A 23,466-nucleotide genomic window follows, 5' to 3' on the forward strand; every position below is an offset into this window, starting at 1 on the left:
TGGGGTTTGGATAGAAACACTAATTCTCTGTTAGAGTTATTACCAAATACCTTTTTTGTTAGATTCCCCCCCCCCCCCCTTATCTAGCTAGTCTCAAGAAGATGCTTTCTGCTCTCAGAAGTAGCAGCAGTAGGATGTGAAGAACACAATTAGCTTTTAATTCGATCCTTTATCCCCCACTGTCGTAAACCCCTTATTACAGATAACTTAGCCTGCTAACTACTTTGTTTTTGAAACCCCTTGAAGAAAAGGGAAAGACTTGCTCAAGCCTGTATAAAACTGGTGTTACTTGGTTAGGCATGTAACAGCTTTCCTTTGCATCATCTGATCTTACTGTTGGAGATGAGATGGTTATGGCTCAAAAGTGTCTAATCATTGCTTGACTGTTAGTACTGTAAACCCAGGGTTAACAAAATCCCTCAGGAACTGAAATTCCCCGTGAATTTCAGAAGTGATGGGTATAGATTAAATACATTTTTGGCCAAGACCCTTAAGCATAAGGACATGGGGGGAGAGGACATGTGTTTTATTTTAAGCATCAAACTTGGTTGCTCCTAATCCCTTCCCCCGCTGCTGCCAAGACACCCACCTCTCGCCATTGACTTTGCAAGAGCTTCAGCTCCCAAGTTTAGTTCCCTGATCATACCCCAATTACGTGCCTGAGTAAATAGCGTGAATACCCCCTGTGCTGTCCTGGAGGGGTGGGGAAGAAGCAGAAGGCAGGAGGGTAATTCTTCGTTCCCGCTATCTGCTCCAAAAGCTGTGACAGCAAGCGGGCTGATAAGAACCTGAGAGCGGAAGAGAGCCCCTGATCAAGTTTAGTTTCCCTGTTTATAGCACCCATCCATGCTGTGGATGCCTTTTGTAACAAAACTGCTTTTAAGGTGAAAGTTGATCGGTTTATTCTTCGCCCCCATCTCCACAGGAGAGCTGTTGGAGAGCCTCTTCTAAGTCTTGGAGCAATCACTGAATTTCCGTCTTGATGGTGTTCCTATAATTTGTTTTTGTTCTGGCGTTGCCATTTGGTTTAAACGGTTGTTTTTCCTCCCTGATGTAATTAGAGGGAGCAATTGGATCCCCTCTTGACCACTTGATTTGATAGGTTAAACAAGTCAAAGTCTTTAAGTCTCCTCCTGTTGATTCTCAGGATTTCCTTGTCAGTGAAAACCTTTTGCCTTTACCCATCAAAACCTTTTTAATATAAAGGGAATTTTATGCATCTGTGCTTAGCTCTTAAGCTTCCTGCTCTGTGTTGGCGAAGCAGTGGGATTGGACTATTTTTAAAAAAAAATGAGTATTTTTGGGGGGCCTACTTGCTGCACTAAGCTCTCAAACTTTTCGACGTTCCTCAGGTGATTGTTTTAGGCTAATGAGACAGGGAGTTGCTGGGCTAAATCTGTCCCAGACAAATCACTTCTTGTTAATGACTGTGCGTAAACTATGGAGATGATAGATTGGAGAATTACCAGCTCATGACTCTTAGGAATCTGTTTCTCCTTTCATTGTTATACAAGATGTCCAAGCAAATAAAACACATGATGCCTTTTAAAAAAATAGTATTTATTTATGTTTTTAGAAATGTAAAAGCTTCTTCCTGTTCTCATGCCTGAACTACAGACGGTTGCAGGAGAGGGGGTACTTCTGAGCTTTGAAAGCTTCCTACTTATTGCCAGAATGGAGCCTTTAAAGTAATTTCTTACAATGTCGACTTGTTGGCACTTTTTCCAGGCTGATGCCTGCAATCTCTAGTTTGGGAACACATCTGTGCCTGCTGGTGTGGGCACTGCCTGAGACTTGAATTCCTGCTTTTTTTGCCTGCATGGCTCTTAACGGCGGCTGTTATTTCCAATGAGTTCAGAGCGGGAGCAACAGCCCTCGCATCGATAAGCACTGTATGTTGATCTGGACTCTGCTGCTTCTTCCAGTTGAAAAACTGGTCTTTGGCTGGTGGGAGGAAGAAGCAGAGTGAATCCAGGTGCTGTTCTGAGCACGGAGACAGTACGCAGGCATCTGCAATTCCTGCCATTCCTCTGCAAGGTTTTGTGGTTTTTTTCCCCCCCCCCCGCCATGTGAGAACTAAAGTAGCTTATGGGCCAGGTTCCCTGCATTTGAACTCGTCCTCTCTTGGTCGCTGCCATGCCTGTGTGCAGGAGTGCTGCAGTCTAATTAGATTATATTAGAATGAATAAGTGAATCTTAATAAATGAGCTTATGGGGGCACTGTCGGGTCAACTCAGTCCCTAAATATAGGTACTGGGCAGAGTGCAGGCTTGGTGCAGTATCTATCCATACAGCAAAATTAAATGGACATCTCCTGGGAATGCATAAATACTGCTGCCTTGCCATCTTGTCGGCCTGGATGTTCCAGTGTCTTGGTACGAGAAGTGCCCAAATCCACTCAAATATGAGCATTGTTTAATTGAAGTTTGGTGGGGAGTTGGAAGGGCAAGTCACGTCTGTGGAAACTGAAATAATCTGAGGTGCTAAAGAATGCAAATCTCATGATCCTTTTTAATGCATCCCATTTAACTAAAGGTGATTTATTTTTTTTTTTTTAAGTAAGTCTCTTGGATACTTTGGAAAACAGGGCAAAAGAGAAGTGGTTTATTGCATGTAAGCACGTGAAAACTCCAGAAAGCTTCTTCTCTGACTCTTTCTAACACAAATAAAGAGTATTGTCTCCTAGTTTAGGAGCTTCAAGCCTTGAATTTTGCTGTGCAATGTGTGGGGGTTGGGAGGGAGAGGAGAGGGACAGGAACTGTAAGGTTTGTGGGTTCATGAGAAATAAAATAGTTACTTTTATGCAGCTCTCCTCCTTGTTTTCTGCAATGTTCTTTGTTTTTTGTTAGCGCTTTGTGGCTACCCTGTTTATCAAAATTCACAGTTCTAAATTCCTGTTACTGAAGAGACGAAGTAGATGATGTTCCTTCCCCTTTTCTTCCCAAGAAGACTTATTTAGAAGAGGAGCATTTTTTCTTTTTCAAACGAAACCTCATCTTTGCTTTTAGATCACTGAGGCTGCATTATAACTCGGAGAAAGTGTCTGTAAATTAGTAATGTGGGCAAGCTACTCATTTTCTTGCACTAATAATCCCTATTATAAATAGCCTTGTCCTCTGCTAGTGTTAACAGCTCCCTGCTGCTGTCACTGTCAGGTGTGCAGGATTTTCAGTGGTAGTAAAGTATGGAAAGCAGCACTTCTTGCAGGTTTTTGCTCTTTCCCATTGCACACCCTCCCTCCTGGCTGATCCCGCTGCTTGTGCTGCCCTGTCTGGATCTGCTTGCAGCCAGGCAATCCTGCAAATCACTGCTCTGCTTGAGAGCAGCTGGTACACTGCTAACTGCTCCCCTGCTGCAGGAAACATCTTTAAGCCCTTTTATGCTGTAAAGTTGAGGAAATAGAGCAAAACTCCTGGTTTCCTTCAAGTTGTAGATGAATGGCTAATTGAGCATCAGGGAGGGCTTCTTCTGTCTCAGAAGAGGTGTGTTGATGTTGTCCAGCAAAACACAAGTTCTCGTTTTGGGATTGCAGGTATTAATTGAATAGTTAACCATTTCAGCCTGCCTGTTTGGTCTCCAGCTTGTCAAGCATGTGTTGAATGACCCAGGGAAAATAAAGCTTCATTTCAGAATTATGTGGGTATCGAAGGCTTTTAAAGCCTGATATATTTATGTCCATGATTCATGGCACTTCCAAAAACAATCCAGCTCTCATCCTGCGGAGGGGAAGTACCTCGGTCCAGTGTTAACATCTCTCGTTTAAGCTGTGTCACTGGCTGGAGCAATATAAACTGAACCTGAGTTATTTTGGGCTCCTTATTCTTTTGCTTCCAAATCCCGCTCTGAAAGGGTTTCTTGTAGTACAAATGCTGGCTTAATTCTGGTTTACGCTGTCCTGTATGGGCTGAAAATGGTAAGCAGGGTATTTTATTTCGGGGATGTGACAAATTTTAGTGCATCTCGTTCTTGTCTGTGATGTGAAAAGGTGTCTTTTGTCTGCCTGCAACCGCACAGGAAGGAAGTTGTTGAGTCCAGGAGATAAAAGCGCTATCTCCTCCCCTGCAAGGGGCAAGCTGCCTGCTCCTCGGCTCGGCAGCACTCTGCTCCTGTCCTGCTTCTAGTAGGGCGGAGGGGAAAATTTTCATGGGAAAATGTGAGTGGACTCATAATCTATTTGCAAGTGCGTAGCTGTCAAGGAAGATGATGACTAAGCTATTGCACAAGGTGCAGCTCTTAAGGGAGCATGCCAGGATTGGACCGGATTGTGACTGACTGATAAGAGAGCCTGTAATATCAGTCAGCTGCTAATTTTATTATTACTGGTTTAATCTGACCACTGGCTATGACTACTTTTTTTTTTTTTTCTCAGCCTATTTGCCCTGGGGTTTTAAGTTGAAAAGTCCGTGCTCAGTAAGTACAAAGAAAAAGTCCAACTTATTAGAGGAAGTGAATGGTTCCCGAGCCTCTGGTGGGGAGTGCTGGGTGGCAGGAGCGTTTAAAGCTGATGACTTGCATTTGGCTTGCATGCATGTCTGTCTGCCAGGCGCCTGCCCTGTGCCGCTGCTGGGCTCTCGCGCGGTGTTGTGCACCTGCCCCGGCATGCAGGCAGGATGGAGGTGCTTACCTTCCCATTTAACAGAAGGGAAAGTAGAGGCCGTGTGCCTGCAGCTGAAGATGCTAAGAGCTCACCAGCAGACCAGCTGCTGATGCCGTTCTCTTGGTCCCATTTGTGACCTGGCCCCCAGGGCACGCTGCCCCAGCTTTGCTGTGCCGGCAGTTAGCTGGTGGGCGAGTGGGAGACCGCTCTTCTGCGGTGACCGAGGCTGTTCCCGCGCACGTCTTCCTTTCAGGGTCTCTGCTGGGGCATGGGTGGGAGGCGAAGCCTGGTTGCAGAAAGCGACGTTTCTTCCTGCCTCCCAAACTGGTTTGAAAGTGCTGTTCGTCGTGGTTAACGTTAAGTGGTGATTAGTGCTGCTTTGTCTGCTAAGTCATTGCTTATGTTGTGCGGGGACGTCCCAGCTTGGCTTTCATGTAGGCATTGCCTTTTTCTTAATGCTATGCTGTGCACAGACCTAAAAACAGGTACATGAAACTGGTTGCAGCATCTCTTCTGCCCTTGTCTGTTTCAGCTCCAGGTATACCCAAGAGCAGCACCGTGGCTACAGCAGATTATACCCAATGGATCTTTCATGGGGCATTTTCAGATCTGAGAAGTGATCTGAGTTTAGTGGTGCTGTGCCAGGAAGGGCCCTTTCCCTTGGGGCTAGGCGGGAACTTTTCTGCCTCCTTTAACTTGCTGTCCTCCGGGGAGACTCGGCGCGTTGTTCTCTTGGACCAGGCAGCGTCTGCAGTTCTCAATGGGGTGTGGTGCTGGGAAACTGGCAGAAAATGGAGTTTACGGGTGAATGCTGTATCCCGTGTCACACCTACTGCCCTTTGCTTGTATAAATACCTGTTGGCACCACCGTGGCTTCAGCTGTGATGGACTGATAAAGGACTGTGCTGCTTTTTCTCTTTATGCTGCCTTGTTCTGTATTTACAGCAGTGGTGGTGGAGGTCCATCAAAGCTTCACTTCTCCAAGTTCAAACTGACCAAGGAGGAGCTGTTTGCCCTAACGTTTGCTGAGAAGGTGTCCTTGCCAAGCCTGTCCTAGCATAGACAAAGAGAAGTGCTGTTCGGAAGAGAAGCATCTCAAAACTTTGGAAACCACCAAGCTGCAGGGAGGATTTATGGAGGTTGTGTTAGGATTTTACTGGGTTCCCCGGGCTTTCCCACGGCAGCTCAATGGCGGTACCAACAGTTCTCCCTTGTTACCTTCACCTAAGGTCACTTCCATATCTACAGCCTATGCTACACTACCACTAGGATTGGGTTGCGTGCTAAATTTAGTAAACCTCTTTACAGCTTAGTGTGCGCGTGTGTATGTAAAAACAGATTTTTTTTAAAGTAGCTTTTAATGGGTTAGAGCCTAGTTCAACATGCATAACAAAGCTAGGCCTTCTTTGCACAGGTGGTAGTACACCAGGCCAGTTGTGGGAGGAACAGGTCCACCACTTCTCCGCTTAGGTGTACTTCAACACGTGGATTCGGCGAGGTGCGGAGCGCCGTGGGTGGGAGGGAGGGTTGCTGAGGCACAATTATGACTTGCGTAACACAGTCTGCAGTCTGAGGCATGTGAGTAGTGCTAGTGAAGGGGTTAGGTTTCAGAAGTTTTAAAGGCTTGTGAAAATTCTTGGTCAGATGTTTCTATTACAAGCCTGCCTTTTCAGCCCCCCACCCTCGATCTCCCAGTTTCTACCTTTTTTTCCAAGCTGTTTGTGTGCCGAAAGAATTTCTTGGCTTCAGGTCCAGTGTACCTATTTCTAAGTAGATTTCTTAATACCTGCTCCCCATTAAAGGCTATTGGAGTAATAGTTTGAGGTGTAACCAGAGTTGTAGGCAAGTAAGTTTAGATCTTTGTGGTTGCAGTGAAGTGTTTGTTCAGTCCTTGCATGCCAAACGAGGAGCAGATTGTGGGACAGCAAAGCAAGGGGAGTGAGAACCCAGAGAAGCATGAGAGAAATGACCTCAATTACTCTGCATTTCTGTTGCTGAGCGTTTTTAGGCCTTTTTAACAACCTGGCATGTTCTCGAGTTCAGATCAGTACTGTGCTGATCAGTAAAGCTGAGTGTGTTGGGGAGGGTGTGTGTGCATGTGTTATGAGGCTGCTTTTGGGGAAGAACTCTGGGATATTGGGTTATTGATTTGAACTCAAAATTCTGAAAACAGTGAAATGCATATTTGAAGTCCCTTTAGGAAACTTACAAGTTGGTCCTTATGGTCAGAAGTGGAGAAAACCAGGAAACCCTTAGAGATGCACTTTGAACACATCTTTTAGGGGATTCATGTGTGGTGTTGTCCAGCTCCCAACATTACGCTGTATCTGGGGTTGTGCAGTGAACTGGATTGTGGAACTGGGATCAGTATGGCTAAGGAGTGTTGCAGGGTCTGTTGGGCTGCTGCTCTTCAGAGAAACATCAGCAAGCCTCAGCATCGCTCGCCTGGGGAATCAACAGCCACATGAGGAAGGTGGTATAAGAAAGTTCCTTCAACACATGGCCCAGGTGTAATTCAAGGGTGTTAAGCAAGTCTGTGGAGGAGCTGGAGCCTTTTCCCTGATGCTGGAAGGGAGACCAGTCTCCTGGTCTGGGTGCTTAAGGCAAGATGCAAATACTGCCTTGGAGTCTACTGAAATACTGCACTGGTTCCTCAGTACGTGACCCACTTAAGCTGCCTGCCCAGATCCTAAAGGGTCCATGCGCTGAGATGACACTAACTGTATATCATTTCTTTATGTGTGAGTACCTTCAGCAGACTGTTAAATGAAGCACAGAGGGGTTAACAAGGTGAAAAGAAACTTTATGGAGAGGAATGTGTGGTGCTACTGTTTAGGAGCATGTATCCTCAGTGTGGAAGTTGAAAGGATGGTATTTTGGTGGAGCTATAGCCAGTGCTGTAGTGCAGGAGGTGTTCTGGATAGGTGATGAGGTGAGCTCTCAGCGCTGCCCTGGATAAATGGGCTACGTGCAGTGTCTTGAAGGAGAGTGGAGAGGGACCTTAACACCTCACCTGTCTCAGTAGGAAAATGACCACAGTTCAGCAATTTCTTAAACTTCATGTTGTGCCTTTAAATTGAGTTAAAAGTTCCAGCTCATAATGCAATTTATACTTTGAAATACACTGGGGTAACTTGTATGGTGCCAGTGCTGCAGGGATTGCTTTTAAAGCCTCTTCTGTTCCTTAACCATTTCGAAACTGTATTTCTAAGAGTATCAACAGCACCATATTCTACAGCATAAGGGATCTGGCTTGGATATAGAAGTGCTATCTTTATGCCTGTATGATAACATACTTTAGGACAGCTTTGCTATGGAGCAGTCAAACTAACTCATATCTGTTGTGGAAGTCTTGCTGATGGGATTCTGTTCAGCCAGTACAAGTTTGTGCTGGAGCAAAAAGTCAAAATATTGGTGTTGTAGGAAGCCCATCATCATCAGAAGCTTCTGTGATCCAAATTCAGTCCTGAATGTACCTCTAAACATTCCCTGTGTTTTATAAATACAGCATGAACAATGTTTCAATCAGGCAAACAGTTTTAAATTTAATGCACAGTTGTAATAAAAGCCAACCCTCTTTTGCAGGTGGTGTTCCTAATGTGACCGGATTAAAAGTCATGGATTGCTACTAGCAAAAGAGTGGTAGATGCTTCTCGTTATCAGTTAATACATGTTCCCTGCAGTCCTAGGGCTCTGGTTCACCTCTGTAGCTAAGTGGCAGGAGTGGTGAGTAGGAGTCTGCTGCTGCTGCTGTATGGCCAGGTGAAATAAAATACAGCACCTATGCTCTATACGGAGGCTGCAGATTCACCATTGCAGCATCGAGCATCTCATTGGATTGATGATTGAGAGCGTTTTTTCGACTTGCAGTCAAAATGCATTCATTGCCTGTTACTACCCATTTGTTCCTACGCCAGCATTGTCCTCTGGCTTGAACTCCACCCTGCAAGGTATGAGCTGGAGGAAGCCGATCTGTTGGGTATGGCCCCTGTTTGCTTGGGTGTAGTTCAGAGCAGTGTAGCTGTATGTGCACAGGGGGAAGCAAGGGTAGCAAGTAATGCCTGCTCAAGCCTGGCTGTTCGGATTTTCTGATGTTTTTGGGTCTTTCTGAACCATGACTGTGGTATACAGTATTAAAAGCAGATATAGGCATGCTGATGCAGTGCTTAGCCAGCTATGTGGGGTGAAGGGGAGGCAATTTCAGCCTGGGGAGGCTTGTAGTACTTGTACTTCTTAAGTCCTAGTTTGGTAGTTGTGCTGTGTACTGTTGATGATAACTCTATGATGCCTCTGTCAACTTACAGGAACTTTCACTTCTATATGTTGAGTCTGCATTCCTCCTATTGTTTAGCCTAAGCTGAAGTTGCCCTTTTAAAATCTTGGGGTTGAGAACTAACTGCATACCCGAGTTTTAAACTCTTGTCATACTTGAAAATTTCTTACCACTCTGTGAACTTTGATTGTTTAACTGATGGATACTTTTATCCACTTTTTTTCACTATACTGTATGTGGTGAGAAGAGAGAAAAATCTTGCCTGTTCATTTCATATCCCTTTTCAGCTGAAAAAATATCAAGACTTATCCTGATAATGGGGTACAGCAATCTTGTTTCAAATGCTGCTTTCTGATGGTCTCATTTAGCTAGGTCTGTGCCACATTTAGAGTAATTTTGATGCAGCAATCACGCTTTCTTTGCCTTTAGAAAAAACTGAAATCACTCAACTTCTTAGACATAAAGTGTGCAGTAAATAATATCTTAAAACTTCAGGTAGTTAGAAGAAACCACATAAAAGCATCTAGATCTGATATGGTTCACAATCACTTAAGAGTTTTTATTTCCCTCTGTGAGTTAACAACTCTCTTTTAACTTGCAGCCTGTTGCCAACGCAGGTCAATCTCATTTTCCTCTAGAAATTCAAATAGAGGAGAGCATCCGTCTGCTTTCGGCTTCTCCTTTTGTCCATTGCTGTTTAACAATAGGATCGTTGAGTCACTGAGAGGTTAACGAAGCACTTTTTTTTTTTTTTTTTGGTTTTGTTTTGTTTTGTCAGTGGTCCAATCTCTTTGTATAGTTGTGTCGAACAGCACACTGAACAGAAATAATGGGAAAATCTTGTTGGTGGAATGACCGGGGTTGTCATTTTGCAATACCAGGGTAAAGACCTGCTTAAGCTTCAGGCTTCTAGCTGTGTACAGGGTGGCTGATACAAATCCCTCTGCAAGAACATTAAATATTAGTTTCTCTGTGTCTTTTGCGTTCAGCAGTGTTGGAGCTAGGGGTATCTGAACGATTACAGTTGGTTCAGCAGTAGCTTCCCATTTAGTATTTAAAATAGTTTTGTTACAACGAGTCTTTTGGGGTTTGGCATTAGAAAAAGGGTGAATTGTAGCCCTTAATTATGAAGTGTGGGAACAATTGCAGACAGGCAGCGGTCCAGCTCCTCTCTTACTGAGTGAGCAATGCTTTTGTGCTGTGCCATCCCACTGCACAAATGACCGTAGCGGGCTGTTGCTAGATTGATTGGTTTTGATCCCTTTTAGGAAGGGGTTTGAAAGCTCTAATTTTGGGTTTATCACACTAGTCCTTCAGGCTCCTGCCCTGTTGCTCTGAGCAAATCTGTTACTGTGGCTGCCCCAAAGAGCTTCCCATGGAGGCAGCTGGCAGGGGGAGTGCGGGATTAAAAACCAGCTATTAAATCCAGTTGTACTGGGACATCAGTGGCTTGGCTTATGTAGGTGCAGTGGCAAAGTAATTGTGAGGAAACACTTGAAGGTGCACTGTTTTGCTGGCAGCCTGGCCCCTTTGCATGTGCAGGCAATGGACAGCTTTGAGGATTTTGGGGAAATTAAGCTTGGGAAGGTGCAGGATGGGGTTGTGCTTTGTGGCATGTGGGTGAGCTGTGACTTGCTGGATGCCACCCCGGGGCAGGGAGAGACTTCTCTTCCCCTATCTCTTATCAGCCTGTAAGTGAGGGCATCCCTTGCTCAGCAGAGCTGGGTGGCGATGGGACTTGCAGAAGTGCCTGCCGGTGGCAGTGCTGCAAGAAACTCTCACCTTTTGCCTCCGGAGCATCTCTCCAGGCTGGGTTTCTCCTACAGTTCAAGTCAAAGTGCACCCGTTATCACTGAGGTATTGCTGTTTGCCCCAGCCATGCCTCCTTTCCAGGTGTATCATAAGGCGACAACATCGTCAGCCGACTCGCAAACCGCACTTGAACCGTGGTGTGCTAAGCTTCCAGCAGAGCTCATGCTGGGAAATGGAAGATACAGAACTCCTCTTTGGGACACAACTTCCTCTCCAGGAGCTGCTGAGCCTCCGTGGCAGCTGGCATACGTACGGCAGTGCCTTCTCCTGTTGGGAATGTTAAAAATACCCGCTACAATTTTCCTTTTCCACATACCAAAATATATTAATGTGCTGCTGCTTTGATTAGTCATTTCCTCTTCCTTTGTTCCTTTTGCAATAGGGTAAAGGACTGCGGGCGCATACTTCAGTAAAATCTTGTGTGGTTAAGTCTGAAACTAAATAGATTCTCCTGGGTTAATACCTGTCTTTGTTGGCAGAAGACTTCTGTTCTTATCCGTTAAATACACATTTAAAAATAAGTCTGGATAAAGTCACTTTTATGGTGTTCATACTAAGAATATCTTTGCTGGCTGATTTATTTTTGTAGGGGAAAGAAATTCGAATATGAACAAGGTTAATAGTCCTACCATGAATTTAATATATTCTTGCAGGAAAACTTTGGTGATACATTGCTATAGGAAAATTTCCAAGTTCTCTCATTTATTTCGAGGCTTCTTGTCTTCCTCTTGTGCCATCACCTTCGTGCACACATTCTTCTCCCCTCCCTAAGTTCCTGTGAGACCTTGTTCAATGTGGGTGGAAACTTGGTGAAAGCACCAGCATGACACTGCTAGGTTGTACATAGCTCAGTTGTAGGATAGTTTTGGCAGTCTCCGCACCATCAGGGTGTGGAGGTACAAAGGTTAATAAATTCAGCTGTATGGACCTGCTTAAACATTGCACTAAGTGACTTGCTGACCCTTCAAGGCTGAATATTTTTTGCTTCTCCATTGCTGCTTTGAGAAATTTGGAGAAAAGCTTTAGCACCAGGCAGCATGGAGACCCGCAGAACAAGTGGTAGGTTTAAAACCTTCTTGTGTGTCTGCAGAAATTCAAGTGAGTAGGCCAAAATGTCAGCTGACCAATATGGTTAAGGGTAAAGTTGAGTAGAAATTTGCAGAATCGAGCAGTAAAGACAGACCTCTTTGTAGGTATGTGCAAACTTCAGAAATATGTCCCCTAAACAAAATGCCATCCTTGTTAGCAATCTGTCGTGGTTTTCCCATCATTCTGGCACCGAGGACATCTGCTTTGCCCTGGATTCAAAGTGGAGGACAGCTTGTGCCTGCCTGGGGAGGCGAGGCATGGGCAGTGGTGGTGCTCCTGCCAGGCAGCCTGAGAATAAATGGTGTTGGTGGGGCTGTGGGAGGCTCCCAGGGAGGTAATTGCCTCTTCTGGGATGCATAGGCAGGTAATACACTTGGGTCTTTTCCTTGACTATTTGCAGCTCTTGTGTATAAAAACCTGGGTGGTTCTTTTTTTTTTTTTTTTTTTTAATGAGCATTAGCTTCCCAGTACTTGGATGCCATTCATACTTTCACAGCAATCTGCTAAGGCAAATAAAAAAAAAAAGCTGGACTCAAGGCTTTTTCTTCTTTTGTTTCTGTCTCCTCTTATTTTACATTTATTTTCTAAAATATAAACAAGAATACATAATACAGGAATGTTTATTTAGATAGTTATACTTACCCTATACACTGGGAAAGGGAAAAGGTTTCATTCCAGCTGTTTTTTCTTTGCAGATTGCTGTGAAAGTATGAGAGGAATTTGAGTCCTGAGAAGCTACTGCTCATACCTGCTTTCCTCTATCCTTCCATGCTTGCAGAGGCTGAATTGGATGTAAAGAGATGAAAGGGCTGTAGGAGCCCCAAATTTCTCAAGTGATGATCTTGAAATTTTTTTACTTGGAATTTGAGGCTCTGCCTCATTTGTGACCAGAGGGGAGTCAACTGTGTAATTGCTGTGGGTGCTGTAGAGCTTGTTTTAATCAAGTTAAAGTAATAGAGCATGGCAAGTGTAGGTGCAGAAGTCTCAGAATAAATATATTTATGCTAGTGCAACTTATTCCTCTGTCAGAAAAAGATTAAGCCGTGTTGGAGTAAGATAGCCTGATACCCTCACCTGGCCTTGTTTTGGCAGAGCCAACTTTGGGAATGACGCTGCATGTGGTTATGTCAGCAGATGGAGCAGGGGATAAGATGGGTGATGGGCAGCTTCGTGACCCCAGCCGAAGGACGTGCAAACAGTTGTGCTGGTAATGCAAAAACCCTGTGTCCTAGGAGAGGGTGCCGTGCTAGCTGAAAGAGCCACGGCAAAACCCCGAGCAAACCCAGCCAGGCTGTGCAGCACTCTGCATTGGAGCTATCGTATCATATCTGCCCCTGGCTTCAGGGTATCGTAGCTGTACTCTGAGGCTTTCTATGGATGCAAGGTGAAGATTATACTGTGAATATATATTTATACAATAGACCACAACAGATGTCAAAAGGCCTTTGTTGAGGTGCATAGTGGCTTTAAACTTGTGTAAATGGCTTTTGTGTGCAGTAAACCTGAGCTCCTATGGACTGTCACATCAACTTGGCTTGTACAAACCTCTGTTAACTTTCCAGACAGCTGATCAGAATAACAAAACAGGCATGGCCTGATTCCTCCTTCCCATCCAGGTGCTGGGCACCAACAATTAAGCCAAAAGGCTTAAATCTGAACCGGGCTCCTGCTGCTGCATGGGTTTGCGTTGCAGGAGACCCCTTGATGCTTGAAAACTACATGACGTGCAGAACTGCTGCTCAAACTGGTAATCTAAACTCAGCTTTGGCCATTAATCTACTACCTTTGTCTCTTATTTTTAGTATGTAATCCTGCATTAATATGGCCTTGGCACAACCCCAAGTTCTAGCATTGCCTGCAAAGCCAGAACTAACAAGTTAATCAATGTTGGGTTTATTGCAATGCATTGTTATACCTTGAGCAAACCTGAGAAAGCCATGCATTGCAATGCAGCTGGGCAATGCTGTGGTGAGAACAGTGAAGGTTGTTTCTAATCAAGTTGGTGTGTTGAGACTTAGAGATGTAAACTTAATTCTTTTCTAAAACATGGCTAAAAGGTACAGCTGCCTTGCTGGCTGGGTTTGTTGGCTCTATCTGGCAGCTTTGGAGAAGTGAGACTTGACTGCTGCCCAGCTTGTAGAGGCAGTGCCTCTCTGAGCAGCTGTACTGATATCTTTCCCTGCCTTAACATCAGCAGAATTGTTCATGCTGGTTCATTGGTATGGCTACTTGTGCAGCCTTTTTTGCCGTTGAACTATGCCTTCTGATGTAACACACGCGATGCACAGCAACAGATGTAATGGGGGATCTTCTGGCTGTTCGGAGCTGTTGTGTGAGTGACTGACCTTGGCTGCTATCGCTGCCCACTTGGGATGCAAGCAAAACAGCAAGCTGAGAAAATCAGTGTCTGTGTTCAACCTTTAGTTTAGATTTTGCTGCTCTTTGTCCTGTGTGAGAAAACACAGTAAGTGTTTTTTTTTCCTTCATATTTTGAGAAGTATCATTTCCCAGTTCCCCGTGCACAGAAGTGAGTGGTGATTGAAGAGCAAATGTCAGATCTGGTCTCTGCTTGCAAGGAGAGCAGGGAAAGGGGAAACACTTACCCCAAAGACTGCAAGCTTGCTGCTTGGGTGTTCAAATGCCTCTTGAATAGTTCACGGTGGTATGGGCAGAGCACGTCTGTACATGAGCGTGTGAAGGAAGGAGCCGGGGAAGCCTCAGGGACTCCCTGGAAATAGCGATGGGAAGACGCAGACTTGCTGAGTAATGCCGAGAGCCCTGTCGGGGTGCAGTCCTCCCCCAGCCCTCTCCTCCTGGAAGAAGGAAACCTTTGATCCTTTACAGGCACTTTGGAAGAAGGTAGTGTAAAGATAATTTGTTATCTTCTGACTTTGGAGATAATAGATGGGTGTGTGAGAAGTTAGTGATTTTAAGGGAAAACTTGCAGTTTCTGAGTCTGGTGGGGCCAAGGACACTTTCCTCTGGCCCTGATTGGGTGCCAGCTTTTATCCCAAATGACATCCCCTCACAAATACTGCAAGAAATGTTTTGGTTTCCTAAGACTTTTCAGTCCTGAACAATATAGAATCATAGAATCATTTAGATTGGAGAAGACCCTTAAGATCATCAAGTCCGACTGTAAACCTAGCACTGCCAAGTCCACCACTAAACCATGTCCCTAAGCGCCACGTCTACGTGTCTTTTAAATACCTGCAGGCAGTGTGCCTCAACCACTTCCCTGGGCAGCCTGTTCCAATGCCTGACAATCCTTTCAGTAAGGAAATTTTTTCTAATATCCAATCTAAACCTCGCCTGGCGCAACTTGAGGCCATTTCCTCTCGTGCTATCATTAGCTACTTGATAGAAGAGACCAGCACCCACCTCACTACAGCCTCCTTTCAGGTAGTTGTCGAGAGCGATAAGGTCTCCTCTCCTCAGCCTCCTTTTCTCCAAGCTAAACAACCCCAGCTCCCTCAGCCACTCCTCATAAGACTTGTTCTCTAGACCCTTCACCAGCTTTGTTGCTCTTCTCTGGACACGCTCCAGCACCTCAGTGTCTTTCTGGTAGTGAGGGGCCCAAAACTGAACATGCTAGTTGAGGTGAGGTCTCACCAGTGCCGAGTACATGGGGACGATCGCTTCCCTAGTCCTGCTGGCCACACGATTTCTGATATCAGTGTCTTCATGCTCATGCTTTCGTGAACCCCATGGGCTGCTGGTGTGACAGGGTCTCTGCGGTTTCGGTGTATTCGGGTAAGGTGCTGGGCAGGAGGGCAGAGCATGGTTTTCCAGCCCGTTCCTTGCTCTGTGCCAACAATGGGTGTACATGCTTTTATCCCTGGATAAATGCGAGGTTGCTCGTTCTGCTTTCACCGATGCTAATTCCAACTCTGGGCTTTATCCTGCAGCCCAGGTGGTTTCAGGGCGTCAGCTGCTGCATGGTGAATCCCTGCCTTGCCTTATCTTGTATGAACTTGCCTGGACAGCCAGGGTGAGGTGGAAACCTGCGTGCTCCTGGTGAACCCTTGCAGGCACTTGGACAAGAGCAAGGTAATTTGCCAGATAGTGGTGGCAACATCGCGTAGCCGTATTGTGCTTCTGGCTTGCTCTCGGCACCGCTGCTGCGTTTTGTCAGGTGTTGGCTCTAAAGTTGTATTAAAAAAACTCTGAAAGTAAAGGCTTTTGTTGAAGCAAAGCTACTCTTTTCTGGAATTTAATAAATAGAGTGTCTGTGTTAACTAACATCAAGCAACTGAGAGCAGACAGAGCCCAACAGATGGTACAAACAGCGGCATGTTTGGAATGGAAAATATTTACCTAGAGGGTATTTGAAGCACTGAGATTGTGCTCTGCAAATGGCTTAATTGTATCAGTGTAATCAAGTGAAGAAGAGCAAGATTTATTGACAATTCTCATTCTCCTCTTGCTGCTAGCAGTTTGTAGGGGGTGTCAAGCACTGTTGAACTTCACTTGAACAGGTCTCTTTCCCAGAGAAGAGTAACTTTAATATGTGAATGGCTCGGTCTGTGATTTCGAGTGTCTACAGCTTTCTTCTGTTGCACAAATCCTACTGTCAGGGCAAGTATTTAAATGAAGGAAACTTGGAGCTTGAACTGCTGTTTATTATGCTTTCCCCCCAGTCTTAGTTTTGAGAGGACTTCTGTGAACAGAGCGTGGAAACACAGCTATACAAGTAGAGTTTAAAAAGAATACAAAAAGTAAGTTAAATTTTGCCATCTGGGTCAAAACTGGCAGGGCCGTTTAGACCTTCAGCTTTTCTAGATGGTGGATGCTTTGTGCATGCCTCCAAGTTGTACAATTTTAAAAGTGACCCGTGAGAAGATTGTGTGTGATCTTACTGGGAGCTGTGCTTTTTTCCTTACATAGGTGGCAGGTGAGATTTATATGTAATATCTTATTTTCCTGTCTCAAAGACAGTGTTCAGGTGTAGTCGGCTCCTTGCTGCTGTTCTCCAGGCAGTGTGTGTTTTGGGAATGGGTAACCCTTGAATGGGAAAGCTGAGGAGGACCCGGAGTTGTTGCACGGGCTCCCTTTGTTCCCAGTGCTGCTCACCTGCTGAAGTTAGACAGGTGTTAACAAACTTGGAGCAAGTTTGATGGACTGAAATCCCTGCCTGCTCTGACAGCTCGGCTTTCACTCTCTGCCTCTTAGTGTCACATCACAGAAGCTCTGCTGTCTGTCATCTCTCGTCTTGGAGCGTGAAGAGCGCATCTTGTTTTTTCAGTGACATATAGGGCTGCTTAAAAAACCTAAACCAAGCCAACCTAAGTTCTAACTCTGCAGTTTTTTCTTATGCTATAGCAATGCTGATAGTAAATGAACTGCCTTCAGGTTTTTGTGGCAGCCATCCTTGCTAGAGCTTGAGCCCCGCAGTGCTTTAGTTAATGCTCAAGAACAAAGTCACAGAGAGCTGGTTGCTCCTGCTGTATGGATGGGGAGTAGTCATGGAGTGGGTAAGCATCTTGTTTAGTATTGTATTTTATCTGTGGCAGATCTGGGTTTAGTTGCCTTGTCTAGCCCAAGTTGCTGGGTATCCTCTCCCAAAGAGCTCTGGGGGAAGATGAGCTTGGGAGTGAAGCCGTTTTCAAGATGTTCTTCTTTGCAGCTGGCTGCTATGGAGCATGTTGCTAACTGTGTGCAGATCAAGGAAAAAATAGTTGTCTATTTGAGGAATTTATTGAATACAGATAATCCTCCGAGTCTTCTTGCTGTGTTCCTAGTGACTGTTGAGTGTGAGGGTTTTCTTTTAGTCTGCTTGCCAGCTTGAGAAAATCCCAGGGAAAATACCCCAATTAAAGAAGCTGTTGCCTTAGCTAAATCGTATGTGGTATCTCTTAAATGGCTTAGTATTTAAAAAAAAAAAAAAATTACCTTGGTACCTATATTGTTCCCCCTTTTAATGTTGGTTTTTCAAGGAGGCACAAATCCCTGGAGATAATGTGCATCTTGGGACCCAAGCATTTATGGAAGCCATGCTTCCAATGTGCTGGGGCTAAGCTATGAGTGACTCATTAGCCAGATGGAGCTATAATTTATTTCTGTCTTCTCAAGTAAGCTAATCCCCTGGACCTAAACTGAATGAATAACCTGTGAAATGTGGTATCTGTTCAGGGTGAAACTTGAGATTTAAATGCAAAAAGCGAAGAGTGTCTTAGAAAATCGAGGGCAGTGTTAACTAGCAGAGGAAGTCAGGTGCAAGCAATAATACTGCACTGGAGTTCAGAAATAGTTGTTTTCTGTGGCACGGGCTCTGTTTAGGGGAACAAAAGTGCAATTCTTTTGTTAAACGCAGGATGGGAACAGTAACTGAGTCTGTGCGCAGGCTGGGACAGATGTGGTTTGTTCCCCTTTTTCAGAATGACTAAAGGGATGTTGTGAGTTCTTGAATTTACGAACAAGACGGGAGCGTGTCTGTAAGTGGGGAGCCTGGCACGGGTGCTGGGCAGCCGGGCTCTAAGGAACGTGCCTGATAAATATCAGGTTAAATATAAAATATGGATAAAAGGTGAGTATTTAACCAAATACCTGGAAATTTAAATGTAACTAAAGTTGCTGTGCCTCTTGTTGGCAGTAGCGAGGAGATGTGCATGTGTGATTTCTGCCGGGTGTGCCTTGCCTGGGGATTGTAGTTTTGAGTGGGTAGAGAGCTGATGCAGCCGCCCTAGGAAGTTGTCCGAGGGAGGGCTGCGAGTGATAAGTCTCCTTGCCAGCACTTCTGGAGGGGAGAAGTAATATCTTTGGGAGGGTGTCTCGTGTTTCCATAGCTAACAGGAATGGGAGGGATGGTAAAACTAAATCCTGAGGAGCAGTTAAGCTGGTATGTGAAGGTGTTTTAAAGTTAATGTAGCATTTGCTTTTTTCCGGTTTAATAGAAGGAGCTTCTTTGTCCTGTTTCTTTTTGTATGGCATAGGATTTTTTTCCCTACAGATTGCTTCTGTTTTTTCCTAGATGGCTTGTCAATGTAATATGGAAGTAAATGGGAGCGGAGAAACTTTTTTAGTGATTGTAGATTGTCAGAGGACAACTGGAAACTATGTGTGAGCCCAAACATGGCCTTTTAACCCCATGGCAAGGATGCCACTTTATAAAGACACCTTCACAAGGGACGCATGGTAAAGAATGTCATCTTGTCATTCTTCATAGAAGCTAGCAGCAATGGTATCCTTCTAGAAGTGATTTTTAAATGCCCTTGCACATACTGGGCTGAAATGGGAAATTAGTATGTTACCATCAGAGCAGAGCTCTTGTTTGCTCTTCCTGGGTGTGCTTAATCAATTCTAGTTACATCCTGAGGCTTTTATTTGTGTGGTGGTGGTGTTTGTTTTGTTTGTTTTTTTTTTTTTTTTTAACCCTGCTTCCATGCTGCATTTGTGTATGTGAAATTCCCTGCTGGACTTTGGAGATCAAATCTGTGTGCCTCTGATCAGTGTTTGGGGTGGAAGTGCTCATTTGGCTCATGCTCTGCTTTGCCCTGATGGGTGACGGGAGGACAGGAGCAGTAATTGGGTCTGTTGAGGCTCTGAGACTAATCATTGCAATGCTGTGCTCTGGATCCGGCACAGGGTGCAAATGATCCCGTTGCACAAGTGGAGGGAAGTGCAGGGAGAGGAGAGCAGCGCGGTGGATGGAGGCTCGGCAGGGCTTGCGTTGCTTGGCCAGCTCTGAGATCAGACCTCATCTAGTCCAGTACATATTCCTTACTCGGACTAGCTGTTATAATTATGTATTTATGGCTCCTCTTGGAAGTAGCTAAAGCTTTTAAATATGTCTAGCCTCTCTGGTCTCAAAGCAACAATCATTTTCTGCTCATACTTGGCCCTGCCTTGATGACCATCATGCCTCCTGACACTTGATGTCTTGAGGCTTTACGACGTGTGTTTTGCTGAGCGTGTGATTTGACCCGAGCATCCGGTGTTGGGTGCTGGGAAATGTGTAGGGACGGCTGCAGGGTGTGATCATCCTGCCTTGGCTGAAGCTATCGGATGAATTTACAGCCAGCTGCATGCTTGTGTATCAGCAAGGCAGAGGTGGGCTGTTCTGGGCTCTTTGTGGTTAGGTATTGTAATTCTTGCAGTAATGTATTGTAATGATCAACTTAATTACACTTTTGAAAAATCTGCTTAATTACATATTTACTTTGGGGATTAGCTTCTCCCGTAAGCATTCAATATTGACTTTGGCTGAGATAAATTTTCAAGATCTGCTTCCTTCAAGAGATGACTAATATTAGATCACTTAGTGCAGGAAGCTGGTTTTATCAAGTAGCTGTAACTAATCATTTTGAAAGCTCCAGCTTAGTTTTGAGCATCTGTGCTTTTTCTCCTCAAAAGACAAGCTTTTCCTCCCATCCCTCTCAGCCCTTCTGAAACTGTGTTGGATATAATTCTAGACCCAAGCCTTTTTGGTGAGCTCTGCGAATGTGGAAGGTGAATACAAACTGGGAGGAGACTTAACATTAAGACAACTAATGAATAATTAGAGTATTGAAATGTTAGTCTTTTATTTGGATAACTTAATAGCCAATTAGAGTTCCCGCTCCTTGCTTTCTGTGCTGCTCAATGCACTGTACAAATATATTATCACAGTAACTCCTCTCTGTCCAGAAAGTGTTACATAGAACAACTCTTCCCTTTTGAGCTAGAGCCAGGCTCCAAACCAAGCTCTTTCCAATGTGACAGGATGGCAAGCCAGTTTACGATAGCAGCTTTCAGAACAGCCAGGAATTGAGGTAAAACAACCTTAAATGTAATTCTATCAGGTATTTAAGGAGTAATCCTCTTTCTGCCCAGAAGCAAGGAGAGCCTGTCCTCTCCCTGCACCATGCAACTTCTACATGGACTTTATTCCCTGTGCCCTCAGTAGGCACTTTGATTTTCTTTTTCGAAGTGGCAGTGGAAATACTCCAAGCAATATTACTTTAAGGTGTGGGGCAGTTCTCTCTACAGTTTTGGGGGTCATCTCACTTATGTCTAAGCCTGTGTGAAGCCCTTATCCTCAAGTTGGTTGAGGAGAAACAGAAGGCAGACTAATGTGTGACTGTGACTAGAGTCACTAACAGTACAAGCTTCCCCAAGTGCTGTTGGGGACCTTTGCATGTGTTGGCTGTGTTGGGGGATGCTGCAGCTGGGCAGTGGTTGCAGAGAAGGTGACAAAGATTATGAGAGAGACTGTCGTGATCCAACCCCAGCTGGCAACTAAGCCCCACGCAGCTGCTTGCTCACTCCCCCTGCATCAGGATGGGGGGGAGAATCAGAAAGGTAAAAGTGAGAAAACTCATGGGTTGAGATAAAGCCAGTTTAATAGGTAAAGCAAAAGCCGAGTGCCCAAGCAAAGCAAAACAAAGAATTTGTTCACCACTTCCCATGGGCAGGCAGGTGTTCAGCCATCTCGAGGAAAGCAGGGCTCCATCACGCGTAACGGTGACTTGGGAAGACAAATGCCATCACTCCGAACATCCTCCCTTTCCTTCTTCTTCCCCCAGCTTTATATACTGAGCACAATGTCGTATGGTCTGGAATATCCCCTTGGTCAGTTGGGGTCAGCTGTCCCGGCTGTGTCCCCTCCCAAATTCTTGTGCCCCCCCAGCCTACTCATTGGTGGGGTGGTGAGAGAAGCAGAAAAGGCCTTGACTCCTTAAGCACTGCTCAGCAGTAACAAAAACATCCCTGTGTTATCAACACTGTTCCCAGCACAAATCCAAAACATAGCCCCCTGCTAGCTACTGTGAAGAAAATTAACTGTATCCCAGCCAAAACCAGTACAGAGACACAATCTGGGTTGGATCTCCTGCTTTTCATTCCCAAGAGAATGGGTCTCCCAAGGGACAGCTGAGTTAAAGCTTTGTCTTTTCTTGTGTAGAGGAAAATGTAGTTGAAGCATGTGCTTTCCATTGTGGTTTTTAAACTGAGTTGGTGAATCAGGAATTGCACTTGCTTGATTAGATTTGTTGTGTTTTTCAGTGGTTGGTGCTTCTTTTTTTTCACCCCCTTGGACCAAACAGTCTAGAGAAGATTTGAATTCTTCCTGCAAAAAATCCAGGTCTTTTCCTAGTGATCAGTTGTGAAATGGAAGAATTCGTCTTGTCTTGGCCTCAAAATTAGGTTTTTAGCTTGATCCTGACTTTTTTTTTTTTAACTCTGTGGTTCCTGCTTTAAAAAAAAAAAAGTAATGCTCTGAGCATAAATGATGTTTTCAACAAATTACCCTGGAGTCATCTGGTCTCTTAGTGCCCTGGAAGTTGTACACTGTTACATGCCCAAAATAAGTAACAGATCTTCCTGTTTTCCTATAAATGTGTGGAATTTTCATGAGTTTAAAGCTGGGTTTTAGACTTCAAAAAGCAGTTTTGAAAATACCTGATTCTTTATGGGTGACTAAAATTTAGGGCTCTCTACCTTCTTCCCCTCATTCCACTTCTGAAGCTGTCATAAATCTGGGAACAAAAGGAAGTTGAAATTTAACTCCCCCTTGCCAAGATAAAAATCTTAATTTGTTATGTTTGATTTACGGCAAAAAAAAAAAAAAAAAGTGTTGCTCTGTATGTACTGGCCCTTAATTCACAGCTTCTGAAAGTGCTGTCATGTATTTCTGAAATCAAAAGCTTTAACTTTATGAAATTCACTTGGGAAGGGAGAATGACAAAGATGAAGAAAAGTAAGGAAAAAGGAGAACTGCTCTCTTCTAAGATCAGCAGTCTTGCAAACTGCAGTTCCTTCCTATCCAGGCTAACAACTTTGAAGCAAATGGTAAATGATTCCAGAAGTTGTTCCATGATTGATATAGTTTGGCAATTTTATTAAAAGCTATTTTAAGGCTTCTCTAAAACAACGACAAAGCTTCTTTTATAATTGGTGGGAGAAATAATATAAAGGAAAATGTGTTCAAAACCTAATTTTTTTTTCTTTTTCCCTCTATAGGTTTTTTTTTAAGTATAGCTAAGAAAAAGCACAATGGAGTTCTACGAGTCTACCTACTTTATCATCCTCATTCCTTCTGTGGTTATTACAGTCATCTTCCTCTTCTTCTGGCTTTTCATGAAAGAAACTTTGTATGATGAAGTCCTTGCAAAACAGAAAAGGGACCTAAAGTTTCCCCCTACCAAGACTGATAAAAAGAAAACTGAGAAGAAGAAGAACAAGAAGAAAGAAGCTCAGAACGGGAACATCCACGAGTCTGACTCTGAAAGTACACCTCGGGACTTTAAGCTCTCTGATGCCCTGAGTACAGATGAAGAGCACGTCCCTCCTGTTCCCTTGAGTGTGACTGAAGCATCTACTGGCGTTAGAGAACGGAAGAAGAAGGAGAAGAAGCATAAGGCTGTTCAAGATGATCATGTAACTAAGGAGTCGGAAGGATCCAAGTCTTCAGGCAAGAAAGTAGATCCAGTCCCTGTTACAAAACAGCCCACTCCACCATCTGAATCAGCAGCATCTAAGAAGAAGTCTGGGCAGAAGAAGCAGAAAAATGGAATGGGTATCTGATGTTGCATATGCTTCTTGCACAGAACGCCAAAACTGTGTTCTGCTTTTTGCAAGGCCACAGAGTGTCTCTTACAACTGTTCTGCCTGATCTCTATGGGGCAAAGCTCACTTCTAACCTTTTCCTTTTTATGAGCTATTGCTTTTTTTCCCCCTGTTTTTCATCTGGCAGCAATGCTCTGGTTTTCCTCCTCCC

At 44.5% G+C, this 23,466-nt stretch overlaps 1 protein-coding gene across 10 annotated transcripts in view; it reads left to right on the forward strand.

Annotated features, from left to right (window-relative positions):
* KTN1 (kinectin 1) overlaps positions 1–23,466 on the forward strand; it is a 79,017-nt gene that overhangs the window by 1,808 nt on the left and 53,743 nt on the right. For 7 of the 10 annotated variants that reach the window (XM_030038323.2, XM_041129645.1, XM_041129646.1 and 4 more), the window contains exon 2: positions 22,710–23,265. In XM_030038323.2, coding sequence (XP_029894183.1) covers positions 22,743–23,265 — 523 coding nt within the window. In that variant the 5' untranslated portion in view covers positions 22,710–22,742. Of the gene's footprint in view, positions 1–18,209; positions 18,298–22,709; positions 23,266–23,466 lie in introns of those variants that run through there. The other 3 variants (XM_030038334.2, XM_030038391.2, XM_041129641.1) reach the window with 3 other exon arrangements.

Source organism: Aquila chrysaetos, chromosome 2, assembly GCF_900496995.4.
Source record: "Aquila chrysaetos chrysaetos chromosome 2, bAquChr1.4, whole genome shotgun sequence".
Classification (NCBI taxonomy): domain Eukaryota; kingdom Metazoa; phylum Chordata; class Aves; order Accipitriformes; family Accipitridae; genus Aquila; species Aquila chrysaetos.